The sequence below is a fragment of the Tachypleus tridentatus genome, chromosome 4, assembly GCF_004210375.1.
Source record: "Tachypleus tridentatus isolate NWPU-2018 chromosome 4, ASM421037v1, whole genome shotgun sequence".
In the NCBI taxonomy this organism is placed as follows: domain Eukaryota; kingdom Metazoa; phylum Arthropoda; class Merostomata; order Xiphosura; family Limulidae; genus Tachypleus; species Tachypleus tridentatus.
This window is the reverse complement of record NC_134828.1, coordinates 4,010,038-4,026,481: the sequence shown is the minus strand read 5'-3', so window position 1 is coordinate 4,026,481 and position 16,444 is coordinate 4,010,038. Positions and strand designations below refer to the sequence as shown.

Here is a 16,444-nt window from a genome sequence, read left to right as displayed (position 1 = left end):
TGGATAGTACACTGTAAATAAGAAAAATTAACTTACATGTGGACTGTACGAGAAGTGCACCCATAATCATCCATTACTGCTATGAACTGCCATCTCGCATGTGACGTCTGATGGGGTATGGAATAGTGAAATATGACCACATCCTTGTAAGAATGGTACGGCTCCAAAATACTCTGTTGGTATGCATCATTTTCAGTGAAAACTAAACAGAAATAACAAATGTACGTCACTGAAAACAATTCCTACCGATACGTTTTATTTAAACAGAAATAACGAATGTACGTCACTGAAAACAATTCCTACCAATACGTTTTATTTAAACAGAAATAACGAATGTATGTCACTGAAAACAATTCCTAAAAAATACATTTTATTTAAACAGAAATAACGAATGTATGTCACTGAAAACAATTCCTACCGATACTTTTTATTTAAACAGAAATAATGAATGTATGTCACTGAAAACAATTCCTACCGATACGTTTTATTTAAACAGAAATAATGAATGTACGTCACTGAAAACCATTCCTAAAAATACATTTTATTTAAACAGAAATAATGAATGTAGTCACTGAAAACAATTCCTACTGATAATTTTTTATTTAAACAGAAATAATGAATGTAGTCACTGAAAACAATTCCTACCGATGAAATAATGAATGTTCACTGAAAACCATTCCTACCGATTTTTATTTAAACAGAAATAATGAATGTATGCGCACTGAAAACCATTCCTACTGATACTTTTTTATTTAAACAGAAATAATGAATGTAGTCACTGAAAACAATTCCTACTGATAATTTTTTATTTAAACAGAAATAATGAATGTACGTCACTGAAAACCATTCCTACTGATACTTTTTATTTAAACAGAAATAATGAATGTAGTCACTGAAAACAATTCCTACTGATAATTTTTTATTTAAACAGAAATAATGAATGTAGTCACTGAAAACAATTCCTACCGATACGTTTTATTTAAACAGAAATAACGAATGTACGTCACTGAAAACAATTCCTACCGATACGTTTTATTTAAACAGAAATAATGAATGTACGTCACTGAAAACAATTCCTACCGATACGTTTTATTTAAACAGAAATAATGAATGTACGTCACTGAAAACAATTCCTACCGATACGTTTTATTTAAACAGAAATAATGAATGTACGCCACTGAAAACAATTCCTACCGATCGCTTTATTTAAACAGAAATAATGAATGTATGTCACTGAAAACAATTCCTACCGATACGTTTTATTTAAACAGAAATAATGAATGTATGTCACTGAAAACAATTCCTACCGATACGTTTTATTTAAACAGAAATAATGAATGTACGTCACTGAAAACAATTCCTACTGATATGTTTTATTTAAACAGAAATAACGAATGTATGTCACTGAAAGCAATTCCTACTGATATGTTTTATTTCTGAAAAAACTGTGAACCTGGTTGATTTTTCACTTTACCCACAAAAACAAGTAATTTAATTCATATAAGCTATATATTTGAGCATTAATATTTTCCATCATTAAAAAATACAAACAAACTTAAAGGAATCAATATTTAGAATATATCTAACAATCCTTTGTCATTTCTGAACAATATTCAATCTGATGTATTTACAAGATGGCTGGTATGGGAATTAAAACTTTAATTAAAGTACAGAACAATGTTCTGACCTTCTTTGGTCATTTTCAGGTTAATCGTATCCAGCCATCTCAAGAACACATTTTTTACTTAAAGTGGGCTTCCCATCATCACAAAGATTCAATCTAATTATATTTCATGTATATAGCATCAAATACACAAATAAAAAAGTCAAGAAATGAACATTTTAAAATGTAAATATAATGAACTGATGAATCACATATTGCACAAATTTATTCAAAAATTAATGTTAAGGTCCTGAATAAAAAATATTTATGATCTTAAAATTTAATAGATTAATACATCTATGTGCATTTTTAACCTTTATTTTGTTAAGAAAACAGTAAAATACATAAATGGAAAAAAAAAGTCAGTGTACTGGCCAACAAAAATGGATTGAAAAATATATAGACGATATTAAATGAGAAATAAACATCATATAACTGTGTATGATGTTGTGTATATGGAATGATAATGATACGTACAAAAACATGAAGGGTTTGTTTGTTTTTGAATATCATGCAAAGTTACACAAGGGCTATCTGTGCAAGCCATTCTTAATTTAGCAGTGCAAGACTAGAGGGAAGGCAGCTAGTAAACACCAATCATTGCTGACTCTTGGGCTACCCTTTTACCAATAAATAGAGGAATTGACTGTAACATTATAATGACCCCACAGCTGAAAGGACAAACATGTTTGGTGTGACAGTGATTCAAATCTGCAAACCACATATTACAAGTCGAGTGCCCTAACCACTTGGGTTAAGCTGGGCCAGACCAGAGGGGATAAAAATACATAAAGCCAAAATAAAAAACCTTACATAAGTAGCCATTAAATACTGAGTGAATCTTATCAACTTATGGTCATTAACCACTATAAGACTGTACAACTTTTATTAAAATCTGAATTCAAGCAACTGACAGTTGGAAGGATGTGCCTACTTATGTAATGGTTTTCATACATTCATCTCTACCTTATACCTTCTGGCACTTCCATCCTACATCACACTTAATGTTTTATCACTTGTTTTCTCTCTTTTTAAACAATCTCACTGTAGCAGGTTGATAAGTAAACATTTGTTTCAATATTATATATCAATAATATATATATATATATATATACACACGCTCGCGCTTATTGCTAACTTACGAGTTTTCTTAGTCTCTTCATTGCACTTGTAGAATGACCTATGATAATGTAAGATACAATTGATTACAATATATTATTAATCACCACTGGTCATACTCTTTACTTATTTGGACTTAATACTGAGGAATCTATGGTAAGAAAAAAAAATGTGAAAAATAAATGTCTGTATTAACCCTACATTCATGTTACCTTTGTTTCTAGCTCTGCCATCCCGACACCATTTTATACAATTTTTTTTTACTTCTTGTTATAACTTTTTTTCCCTGACTGAAAGTTACTGTATTCTTTGAATATACATAATAAAATTCAATATTATATGTATGGTGTTTTATTTTTACTTTTTCATTTCCATACATAATAAGGGTTGGCTCCCTGAAGACACCAATTGTACAGTGTACAAAGCATTTAGCATTCTATACATTACAGTCATCTAATGTTCATCTCTTATTGGCTGATAATTCATATTTCACCCTATACTTTAGATTTTACAGGAATGCCATTGTTTTTGTAATAAAGCTAATAAGAAGTAATGTTTGTTTGTAGTTAATCAAAAAGCTACACAATTGACTTATGTGCTTCACCCACAACAAGTATCAAAACATGGTTTCTAGAACCACAAGACCACAGATGTACCACTGGAAGCAAGAAGTAATAATAATATTATTTACACTAAAATTATATTTGTTGTTTTTTTTAGATTACACTAAGCATAACTATGCTTGTGATAGCATGTTCCAAAGGCTCTTTAAATGCTTTTCTGTCGTACTAAAGCCAACACATAAATTCATACATTTCTTCGGTTATTTTTAGCTATTTCTGTGTTCTCCACTTTAACAATGCTTTCTAATGATACTGGCAGTTTTACAAACAGAGAAAAACTCAATTATAGTAATTACGTGTTCAAATAAGGCTATAACTCAGTTTCAAGTTATTTGCAAACATCATAGAATAACTGGTATAGTTTTGTAGTTAACTTATATAAAGAAAGGTTAATAGAACTCGTTGAAAACAGTTAGTTTAAATATGTTGTTGTCTTATAAATTTGGTGTCAAAGGTTTATAATTTTCATACTCAAAACATTGAATATTTAACAGCCATACAATATCAAACATCTGATAATATAAATGACATTAAATAGCATATTCAAACAAAAAATGTTTACAATAAGAGTTACATGTTTAAATATATAGCAACATATTAATAGCACAAACATAACTCCTTTGAGAAGCACTGTTTAATTGTTTGTAACTAAACCTAGTCTTTCACTTTCTCTCCATCTGGAGCAATTTCCCACAAATTAAGGTTTAATTCTATCATCACTTACATGAATTTCACAACAGTTGTGAACCAATGCATTCAAACTGGATTCAAGAGTTCATTTATCTGATGACCAAATCTTAAATTTTACTCTTAAAATGATAAATTCAGTGTCAGAATTTTAACACCAGAAAGAATAAGCAAATATTGAAAAGAAGTTAATCACAAAATTGAACAACAGAAATCACACAGAACCTTTATATTTATCTATTAACAATGAAAATTAGTGTTATATCTAATGGCAATGAAAAATAAAACATTTACAACTGTACTGTCAAGTGAGAAACAAGTTGTTCATTTGTCCATGAACTATTACATCACACATACATGAAACAACCAAAAAATATTCATGAACAAATCATTCTACATTGTCTAACATAGTATGTTTTACCAAAATTTAAAATACAAATTCTGAATTAATACAACCAAGAATTATCAAGGATTAACATGCAGTATCTAAGTTGAAGAAATCGGTTTCTGAGACTTAACAAACAGATGTTCAGAAGAGAGTACACCACCAAGAACCAGACAACATTCAAACTTGTTAACAAAACAGAAATTACAACAACATGAAATCTAGGTAATGAACATAGACATAAAACTACAATGAAGTCTTGGTGTTTCCAGCTATATTGAATATTAATCAATTACAGAATGGCTTGGATCATTTCCATAAATATTGGAAAATAACTTTTTTTTATATATTTTATATATTTTATTAATAGAAATTTAGAGTATATTTATAGACTTAAGTCCAGAGAGATAATTACCTCCAAATTCAATTAACTAATTCAGTCTCACTTAGAATTCCTTGTAGGGTTCTGATCTCATAAAAAAACAGGATTCAGAAAAGTACATTAGGATGTTTCTCAGGATGCAAGGGTCAATACGATCTCTCAACTTACTTTCATTCGATTAAAGAAGAGCAAGAGATGACCTTATCAATGTTTACAGAATAAAGTTCTCTGATTTCCTTGACCTCTCAACTTACTTTAATTCAATTAAAGAAGAGCAAAAGATGACCTTATCAAAGTTTACAGAATAAAGTTCTCTGATTTCCTTGATCTCTCAACTTACTTTCATTCGATTAAAGAAGAGCAAGAGATGACCTTATCAAAGTTTACAGAATAAAGTTCTCTGTTTTCCTTGATCTCTCAACTTACTTTCATTCGATTAAAGAAGAGCAAGAGATGACCTTATCAAAGTTTACAGAATAAAGTTCTCTGATTTCCTTGATCTCTCAACTTACTTTCATTCGATTAAAGAAGAGCAAGAGATGACCTTATCAAAGTTTACAGAATAAAGTTCTCTGATTTCCTTGATCTCTCAACTTACTTTCATTCGATTAAAGAAGAGCAAGAGATGACCTTATCAAAGTTTACAGAATAAAGTTCTCTGATTTCCTTGATCTCTCAACTTACTTTCATTCAATTAAAGAAGAGCAAGAGATGACCTTATCAAAGTTTACAGAATAAAGTTCTCTGATTTCCTTGATCTCTCAACTTACTTTCATTCGATTAAAGAAGAGCAAGAGATGACCTTATCAAAGTTTACAGAATAAAGTTCTCTGTTTTCCTTGATCTCTCAACTTACTTTCATTTGATTAAAAAAAGAGCAAGAGATGACCTTATCAAAGTTTACAGAATAAAGTTCTCTGATTTCCTTGATCTCTCAACTTACTTTCATTTGATTAAAGAAGAGCAAGAGATGACCTTATCAAAGTTTACAGAATAAAGTTCTCTGATTTCCTTGATCTCTCAACTTACTTTCATTTGATTAAAAAAAGAGCAAGAGATGACCTTATCAAAGTTTACAGAATAAAGTTCTCTGATTTCCTTGATCTCTCAACTTACTTTCATTTGATTAAAGAAGAGCAAGAGATGACCTTATCAAAGTTTACAGAATAAAGTTCTCTGATTTCCTTGATCTCTCAACTTACTTTCATTCGATTAAAGAAGAGCAAGAGATGACCTTATCAAAGTTTACAGAATAAAGTTCTCTGATTTCCTTGATCTCTCAACTTACTTTCATTCGATTAAAGAAGAGCAAGAGATGACCTTATCAACGTTTACAGAATAAAGTTCTCTGATTTCCTTGATCTCTCAACTTACTTTCATTCGATTAAAGAAGAGCAAGAGATGACCTTATCAACGTTTACAGAATAAAGTTCTCTGATTTCCTTGATCTCTCAACTTACTTTCATTCGATTAAAGAAGAGCAAGAGATGACCTTATCAAAGTTTACAGAATAAAGTTCTCTGATTTCCTTGACCTCTCAACTTACTTTTATTCGATTAAAGAAAAGCAAAAGATGACCTTATCAACATTTACAGAATAAAGTTCTCTAATTTCCTTGATCTCTCAACTTACTTTCATTCAATTAAAGAAGAGCAAGAGATGACCTTAAAGTTTACAGAATAAAGTTCTCCGATTTCCTTGATCTCTCGACTTTCATTCAATTAAAGAAAAGCAAAAGATGATCTTATCAATGTTTACAGAATAAAGTTCTCTGATTTCCTTAACCTCTCAACTTACTTTCATTCGATTAAAGAAGAGCAAGAGATGACCTTATCAAAGTTTACAGAATAAAGTTCTCTAATTTTCTTGTGGCATACTTTGAAGATAATACAATGACAGGTCCCACATTTAACATTTTATTTTAGTTTTTTTACCTTTCTCTTTTATTATCTTCTTTGTCCATTCAAACAGTTACCTAGATACAGAGGGTTTATTATCAGCACTGGTGGCTAACAAAAATTAACGTTTTTTGCATTACCTACTCTCCTCTTCACACAAATTATCTGTATTCTTCAACATGGCTCTGAAAAAATTACAAGCCACTAGCCTCAAGCCAACTCCCACCTAATTTTGGATGATTTTGAGTGAATTGTGTTACTGAATGAGGTCATCACACAACATGAGTCCTTCAAGCAGCATGAGGACAACTCCCTCTACATATCAAATCCTCATTCTTTTTTATGAGGCAAGTTACAAAATATGTAAAGTGAGTGGGGAGGACTGGTGGGAATGTGATGAAATATACTTTTAGGTAAGAAAGATAACTGATATGGTAGAGAAACCATGCAAAATTTACCTAGATGAACAATCTTCAGAAGGTATCTGGAAGACATCCATGAGGCATGACATCCAATGGTAGCGCCACCTAGGTAGGAGACTAAATTTCATTTTGGGTATACTCTTCACCCATGGAAGAAATGGAAGAGGCATAGAAGCCAAACTTGTGTCGCAAAAAAAAAAGGACAGAACTTGTAATTTGCTGTCCAAGTACAGATACAAAGTTCTTTGATATATTGTTTAGGCAGAGTATTCATGATGAAACTTTGTATAATGGGTGGCAACTGCCTGTTCTGGAGACACAAGTGTAGAGGATAATGTTTCAAAGTCTTTCACCTTTCGTCTTCAAGTCAGCGTGTGTGTAGGAGTTGACGGTCTTTTATAGTGTCCTGGTGGATTGTGGAAAGCATGTTATGATTGGCTGGATTATCACTATTTCTGATTGGAGGATTACCAATGGTACACAAATCTAATATACCTCTAAGTCCTATCGTCAATGCTGAAAACTCACCATGCCATCAACTGGTTAATTTCCCAGTACCTATCTTATCTCCTCTACAAGGAAACACTGAACATCACATTCAAAACTCAACAGATTTCAAAGGGCAACTCAGAAAGCTACACATCAAACCCCAGGATATTATGGTCAGTTTTGACATCACAGATCTATTGGCCAATGTTCCAACCTCAGAAACCCTTCACATCACCACACAATGACAACTCTCTACCAGACAAAACAGATATAAAAATAGATGCCATAATGGAACTAACAAACATTTGTCTACAATCAACCTATTTCCAATACAATGAGAAATTCTATGAACAAACAGATGGTCTAGCCATGGGATCACTACTCTCTCCAATCCTAGCAGACATTTTCATTGAAGACATTGAAGAAAGAGCCCTTTCATCCAAACCAATAAAACCAAGTAGAGACTTTATGTTGACACCTTCGTCAGTTGGCCCCACAGTCATGAAAACTTACCAGCCTTCTTAGAATATCTCAATTCCGTAGACAAAAGAATCCACTTCACTATGGAAATAGAGGAACAAACTTTGGACTGGAGAAGTACAAAAGGCCCCAGTGCAAGCTCAAGCCCCTGATGATGGATAGGATCTAGCATTTTCAGTGCTGAGGTTCTGGCAGAACCACAAACCCATAGTCAAGTTTGGATCAGATAAGAGCATGACAAATTTTAGACATGGAGTATCAAACTGCTTCCCAAGAGGTGGAAGAGAGGACACGAAGGATATTCAGTGCTCTTAAACATTTGACATGAAGGTACTTGATATGGGAAATAAAGTTTAATTTACAGTCAAATATAAGACCTAAGAACTTTGTCTCATTAACAACAGGAAGTACAACATCATCAATATGAAGTTCTGGATCTGGATGAATACCCTGTTGGCAGCAGAAATGTACACAAACAGTTTTAGGGAGTGAAAATTAAAAACCATTTGCTGTAGTCCACTTAAGTATATGATTGATTGCAGTTTGGAGCTGCCATTCAATAAACCTCATGTTTGGTAACTGACATTAAATGTGAAAGTCATCAACAAAAAAGACCATTTGCAACTGTAGGGGGTAGCTGTTCACTGATGGCATTAATCTTTATAATGAAAAGCGTGACACTGAGAGCACAGCCCTGAGGGACTCCAAGTTCCTGTGAGAAAAAATGGGAAAGTGTTGAGTCCATACGGAACTGGAATTGGCAGTACATTAAAAAAATGCTTAATAAAATCTGGCAAATTGTCACACAATCCATATGAGTAAAGGTCTTGCAAGATGCCATATCTCCATGTCGTATCATTAGCTTTCTCTAAATAAAAAAAACAACAGAAACAAGATGTTATTGCTCCAAAAAGGCTTCTCTGACTGATGTTTCAAGGCAAATTAAATGGTCTATCGTGGAGCGTTGTCTTCAGAACCCACACTGAGTGGGTGAGAGAAGGTTGTTTGATTCAAGAAACCAAACAAAACAAGCATTAATCATCCTCTCTAAGGTCTTACTGAGACAACTCATCAAAGCAATGGGACAGTAATTCAAAGGAATCTTTGGATCCTTCCTTCGTTTAAGAATAGGGAGTACAATAGCTTGGCACCAAGCATCATGAAAGATATTCTCCTGCCATATCCAGTTAAAGACAGCCAGGAGAATAGTAAGAGAGACAGGAGAAAGGTGGTGTAGCATCTCATAATATATATCATCAGGACCAACTGATGTATTGCCAGACCAATGAAGTGCACATTTGAGTTCCACCAGTGTAAGAGGGCAATTGTAGTCATGGGGATGATCAGTCAAAAAAGGAAACAGGCAGATGTTCAAAGTTTGAAGAGCTAGATACATGAAACATTCACCAAAAGTATTGGCAATGTTCTGAGCTTTAGCAACTTCATGGCCATTGAATATTAAGATAAGGAGGGGGGCAGAAGTATACCATCCACCCACCTTCTGGATCTTGTCCCATATGTCTTTTGAACTGGTGGTTGAAGAAATGCTAGATGTGTATTTAATCCAAGATTCCTTCTAATTTTGATGTCTAACTCACCAAGCATGTGCACAGGCTTGCTAAAATGCTATGCAGTTTGAAAGCTTGGGGTATCTACGAAATTTACTCCAAGTGTGTTCTGAGCTTTTTGCGTTATATAATAAACCAAATTTTACCAAAGGCAGAGATGCCGTGGGAAAGATGTCAAGGTTTTGGGGATGCACTGAGCAGCTGCTTGGACAATACAGTTAGTTAGTTACTGCTGCTACACAATCATCTATGAATGATTTACATAAAATGGCAGGATCAAATTTTGAGAGAGCAGTGAAAGAAGACCAGTTGGCCTGGTCCAACTTCTAATGAGGCACATGGGTCCGGTGGCACTGACCATGGCCAATTTCTCTTAATATGACAGGGAAATGATCACTACCCCGTGAATTGATGCCAACCTCCCAAGAAAAGCAAAGGGGAGCAGATAGAAAGATCTATAGCAGTAAATGACTGACTGGGTGCATGAAAATAAGTGTAAGAGCCAGTATTGAAGAGAGACAGGTTGTGATTCAGGAGCACATGCTCTTTAGCACGACCCATCACATCAATAATAGAAACACCCCAGAGGGAGACTGCAAGAAAAAGTTGTAATAATTTATTAATTTTATATAGTGAGTGCTCAACTGAATAACTTTTACAAGATGGACTGTCTGCAGGAAAAAGGCACTGCTTTATATTGTATTGATCCACATGCTGGGCTTGCAAACCTCACCTCTACCAAACATGTTCTGGTTTCAGAAACAGTAATTTACTGTGTGTACATTACAACTCTGTTGGACAGACTCAGGCTGCAGAAAGAGGGCACATCTGGTATTAGAGGCATGTGTAGGATGCTCCCTGCAACTCAAATATCAGTGTTGTCACTGGTCTAATTCTCATCACACTGGCAGCCCTTATGCTTGCCCAAATAGTTAGGTTCCAATTGGTGAGAATTATTCATGGTCTACAACTCCAGTGATTAGGAAATGGTAAGTAACAAAGGCTTCTTATATCCTACTTGAAGAAGAGGGAATAGCCCCTGTTGAGAAGACCAACAGAAAATGCCTGAAACCCCATAAACTTCTTATTTACTGGAAACAAGGCAAGGGGTAACCTAGAAACCCTATTTTTAAAAAGTAGCCATAGAGTGTGTTTTCTTATTGCAAGGCAACATCAGACTACTTCCTAAGTTCACCAAGAGAAATCAAACCCCTAATTATAAGTGTCATAAATCCTAAGACTTACAGTTGTCTACTGGGAGACCATGAGCCAAAACACCTCTCTCTGATGCTAGCTTTGTCCATAATAGTCAATATAATATGTATATTCTGGATCATACAATGAGTTGAATAGATATACCATAAGGATATCTCAAATGGTCTTGCAAAACACCCCATCTCACAGTGGAAACATCTAGAGCCAGGGTGGATGATATGAATACTTTATGTTATCCTGGATAAATATAGATTCTGATTAAGTATCCTATATAATGTAAGATGCACTCTGAAAGAGAAGCACATTTTTACCAAATATGGTAGCACAATTGAAGAATGCTGACCAGTGGTAGACGAAAACTATAAGGAGACAAAACAACCTGAAGGTACAGAAAAGAGGATTTTGTGGAGAGTACATACACCTGCCTGATGAAGCTCATCCAAGGACTGTTGAAGACAATGAAGTGTAAGAGAATGAAAACAGCAATGAATCAAATGTGATGTTAGGGGAACTAATCTGTGAGCATACACATCCTCAGATGTACATCTTAATGGAAGAGTCAACAGACCCATTCCATAAGGAAAGAAGAACATGGACAGGAGGAGGCAGGTTCCCTTAAATGGAGAAGTATCTGATATGGCATGCCAAACAATCCAACAGGCATTACACCAGGTACAAATGGTTCAAGAGGTGAAAAAAAAAAAAGGAAGGGATATAGAAGAGAGAAGGGATAATTGGAAGAGGAAAGAATGGTGTGAGTATAAAGTAAATCAAGAGGTGGGAGTACAAGGTAAATCAAGAGGGGTGGGTATAAAGTAAATCAAGAGGTGAGAGTATAAAGTAAATCATGAGGTGCGGTATAAAGTAAATCAAGAGGTGCGAGTATAAAGTAAATCAAGAGGTGCGAGTATAAAGTAAATCATGAGGTGCGAGTATAAAGTAAATCAAGAGGTGTGAGTATAAAGTAAATCAAGAGGTGCGAGTATAAAGTAAATCAAGAGGTGTGAGTATAAAGTAAATCATGAGGTGCGAGTATAAAGTAAATCAAGAGGTGTGAGTATAAAGTAAATCATGAGGTGCGAGTATAAAGTAAATCATGAGGTGCGAGTATAAAGTAAATCAAGAGGTGGGAGTACAAGGTAAATCAAGAGGGGTGGGTATAAAGTAAATCAAGAGGTGAGAGTATAAAGTAAATCATGAGGTGCGAGTATAAAGTAAATCAAGAGGTGCGAGTATAAAGTAAATCAAGAGGTGCGAGTATAAAGTAAATCATGAGGTGCGAGTATAAAGTAAATCAAGAGGTGTGAGTATAAAGTAAATCATGAGGTGCGAGTATAAAGTAAATCATGAGGTGCGAGTATAAAGTAAATCAAGAGGTGTGAGTATAAAGTAAATCAAGAGGGGTGGGTATAAAGTAAATCAAGAGGTGCGAGTATAAAGTAAATCAAGAGGTGCGAGTATAAAGTAAATCAAGAGGTGCGAGTATAAAGTAAATCATGAGGTGTGAGTATAAAGTAAATCAAGAGGTGGGAGTACAAGGTAAATCAAGAGATGCGAGTATAAAGTAAATCATGAGGTGCGAGTATAAAGTAAATCAAGAGGTGGGAGTACAAGGTAAATCAAGAGATGCGAGTATAAAGTAAATCAAGAGGTGCGAGTATAAAGTAAATCAAGAGGTGCGAGTATAAAGTAAATCATGAGGTGCGAGTATAAAGTAAATCAAGAGGTGCGAGTATAAAGTAAATCAAGAGGTGCGAGTATAAAGTAAATCAAGAGGTGCGAGTATAAAGTAAATCAAGAGGTGCGAGTATAAAGTAAATCAAGAGGTGGGAGTATAAAGTAAATCAAGAGGTGGGAGTATAAAGTAAATCAAGAGGTGGGAGTATAAAGTAAATCAAGAGATGCGAGTATAAAGTAAATCAAGAGATGCGAGTATAAAGTAAATCAAGAGATGCGAGTATAAAGTAAATCAAGAGATGCGAGTATAAAGTAAATCAAGAGGTGCGAGTACAAAGTAACTCAAGAGGTGCGAGTACAAAGTAACTCAAGAGGTGCGAGTACAAAGTAACTCAAGAGGTGCGAGTACAAAGTAACTCAAGAGGTGCGAGTACAAAGTAACTCAAGAGGTGCGAGTACAAAGTAACTCAAGAGGTGCGAGTACAAAGTAACTCAAGAGGTGCGAGTATAAAGTACATCAAGAGGTGCGAGTATAAAGTACATCAAGAGGTGCGAGTATAAAGTACATCAAGAGGTGTGAGTATAAAGTAAATCATGAGGTGCGAGTACAAAGTAACTCAAGAGGTGCGAGTACAAAGTAACTCAAGAGGTGCGAGTACAAAGTAACTCAAGAGGTGCGAGTACAAAGTAACTCAAGAGGTGCGAGTATAAAGTACATCAAGAGGTGCGAGTATAAAGTACATCAAGAGGTGTGAGTATAAAGTACATCAAGAGGTGCGAGTATAAAGTACATCAAGAGGTGAGAGTATAAAGTAAATCATGAGATCCGAGTATAAAGTAAATCATGAGGTGTGAGTATAAAGTAAATCAAGAGATGTGAGTATAAAGTAAATAAAGACTACGGCAGTAAAAGAGGTACCAACAACAGAGCCAAAGAAAGAAAATAAATAGGAAAGTAGATACAGAGAGTAAGAAAAGACCAGGCCTAGCTCAAAAATTGATAGTCAGAGCCTAATGTTTCAGAATAGAGAACCATAAGAACCAAGGCTAAAGCCCACAGAAGATCTAGGAGTTTAGAGGACAGAATCAACATTCTGTTGATAGAATCATGTCTGGTTGAGAGAGGAAGTTGGCCACTGATACTGAAGTTTCCAGTATATGATGTAAATAGGCTCAATCACAGTGACAATTCCAAGGATAAGGTCATAAAAGAGGACAAAAGACATCAAGATATAAAACCTTTGATCCAAAAGATTCACTGTATGAAGTACATAATGGCATACCCCAAAGGAATGAAGGGTTCTAGGGAAGTCAAAAACCCAAATATGAAAGAATTCACATCAGAAGAGAATAATACAAGTAAAATCTGGTAACCATGTTATGGCTCACAGGTAAGAAAAGATAAGTTGAAAAGAAGGGAGATAGAAGAAACAAGATGTGCTAACAGAAATAAATAGTCAAAGAAAAGGAATGCTTCATCTGAATCATCAATATTGCAAGCAAGGACCCTCACAATATCAACAAATACAAGACTTGATTGGTGGCTTGTTTTTCATCACTGTCAGGTTTTTTTCTGTAAGCCAGACTCTTTACAATAGGTGTCTTTGACTTGTTGATGATAAATTTTTACAAAAAAACAAAAAGTACATAATTCACTTGTTTTAAAATATCAAAACAAGTAAAATGTATATACCATTGTTAATTATCACAGATGCATCCAAGCTTTAAATAATTCTTTTTTTTTTTTGTCAAAATTGGATATAGGTTGGTCCAATTAATTTGAACATAATTTAACAAGATAAATTATTCTTTTATATTCTGTTATTACAATACAGTCTGTGATAACTTCCCTTCAGCAACTGGCACTATATATTCTTTATGGCTAAGCTCACAATCACTCATTCCAGATCTATATTACAACTAACTTTTGATGCGTGTTCATAACAAGGCAAAGCCCTAGAACTTTCCCCACATTAAATATTGTGATGCAACAATACTTAAAAAAGTGACAAAAACTCAGAATGTTCTGGAAATCTGATGCAATAATATAACAATCACCAATTTACAACTATTGAACAATAATTCATATGATTCATAAACAGTTTCATAAACAAATCTAAGATAAACTATCACTTCTAAACATAACTAAGTTTAATGTTCGTGCTGTATCAACTATCATCATAACTCTCTCATTACACATAAATGGAAACACTTTACATTTAAAAATCAACTTTTGCCTTCAACTGTAACATCTATTCTCATTTCCTAACAGATTTTAGTGTCAAAATTAACAGACTTCTGAGTATCATCTATTTAAACTATCCTGTACAGTACCCTTATTCATAAAAATAAACTTAAAAAACTTATATTGAAGAAATATTTACAACAAACGTAGGATAACAAACAATAATATTCTGAAGAAATTTTGAGCTATTTGTCAGACAACAGTTTCAAAAAGTAATATGCTTTTGAAAATGGTCTCAAACAACAGATTTTAACACACTCACATCACATTCACAGAATTGTAAGAAAAATATAATTTACGGATGACGTATGCAAAAGTCATGAAACTGAAAAACTGAGGCTAAGTAAACCCAGTACCACCTCAATATTCTGGTTGCTGCTCTTTCTGACCTCACAAAACTGGCTTTGAATGTGATAATAATAATAATAATATTAAACTCTAGTTCCAACATCTGAATTTTTAATTTTTGGATTACTAAATTAGTAATAAGATTTAACATTATTTAGAGTATTTATTTTCAGCTTATACCATTCCTACACTATACATTGTTTCAGATTTTCAACCTCTTCTTCTAAAAGCTAAAAAAAACTTAAGTAAAAGAGTTACTTGGTTTAAATACTTAAGGTTTGTTGAAATGACAAATATTTGTCAGATATTTCACTTTCAACCTTAAAGTTTAGCTTAAGTTCATATAACACTGCAAATACGACCATATAACGACTATAACACACTCACAGAGTAGGATACGGTTAATAGTATTCATAACATAAATAAGTATTTAATTATAAATTTATATTACACAATTTACACTTTATGTTGTATAACTTACAAATTACTCTATAAAGAATATAAAGAAAAACTCAAATTCGAAAAAGACTTAACTAGATTGTAGCCTTTAATAATTCAGTTAATTATCAATACGTTATTAAGCAATAACTATCTGGAAATTAAGTTTGAAATAAACAAATTTGATAGAATAAGTGTTTAGTAACTTTCAATACCAAAAGAAATACTTAATTCCACAACTCCAAGCAAAATAATAATCCCAATGCTAATGACAGTTCCCTGCCATTGCTCCGCCATTTCACAACGAGTTTCCGGAAGTGACGTCAATTTATTCTACTTCTGGCACCTGTTTATATTATTAGGTATATTTCCTGAATAATTGGATTAGTTAATACGTTCCAAGAAGTTAAACTATATACTAAGAACTGGGAAATTACTTGTGAAAAACAATAGAAAACTTCATACAAAAGTTACATAAAACAGCAAAAATCATTATTAAAGTAAAGTAAACGTTTATCATTAAAAACTGGTATTGTTCGTAATTCTATTTTAACATAACTCAAAAATAAAGTTATATAAATATACTTGTATTTTTAGTTGTAAGAGAACAGGTTAATTACAGCCGAATTAAGTAGAAATCAACGATGAAGACACATACATACACATTTAAAAAATTACTAATTTTAAAAAATAGTAAATTAAATATGAACTACTACACATATTTAACGGACCGTTTATGCACCATTCGAGGGTCAACATACTGCACCTTATTGAATAATTTTATATTTTTCCTATAAGTAACTGA

General features: G+C 33.4%; 1 protein-coding gene across 3 annotated transcripts in view; it reads right to left on the bottom strand.

Moving 5' to 3' along the window:
• LOC143248466 (transmembrane protein 8B-like) overlaps positions 1-15,979 on the bottom strand; it is a 93,411-nt gene extending 77,432 nt beyond the window's left edge. For 2 of the 3 annotated variants that reach the window (XM_076496863.1, XM_076496864.1), the window contains exons 1-2: positions 15,855-15,979; positions 37-202 (exon numbers count right to left, since the gene is read on the bottom strand). In XM_076496863.1, the coding sequence (XP_076352978.1) occupies positions 37-202; positions 15,855-15,936 (248 nt within the window). In that variant the 5' untranslated portion in view covers positions 15,937-15,979. Of the gene's footprint in view, positions 1-36; positions 203-2,805; positions 2,844-15,854 lie in introns of all 3 variants that reach the window. The other variant, XM_076496865.1, reaches the window with a different exon arrangement.
• Positions 15,980-16,444: the final 465 nt, after the last annotated feature.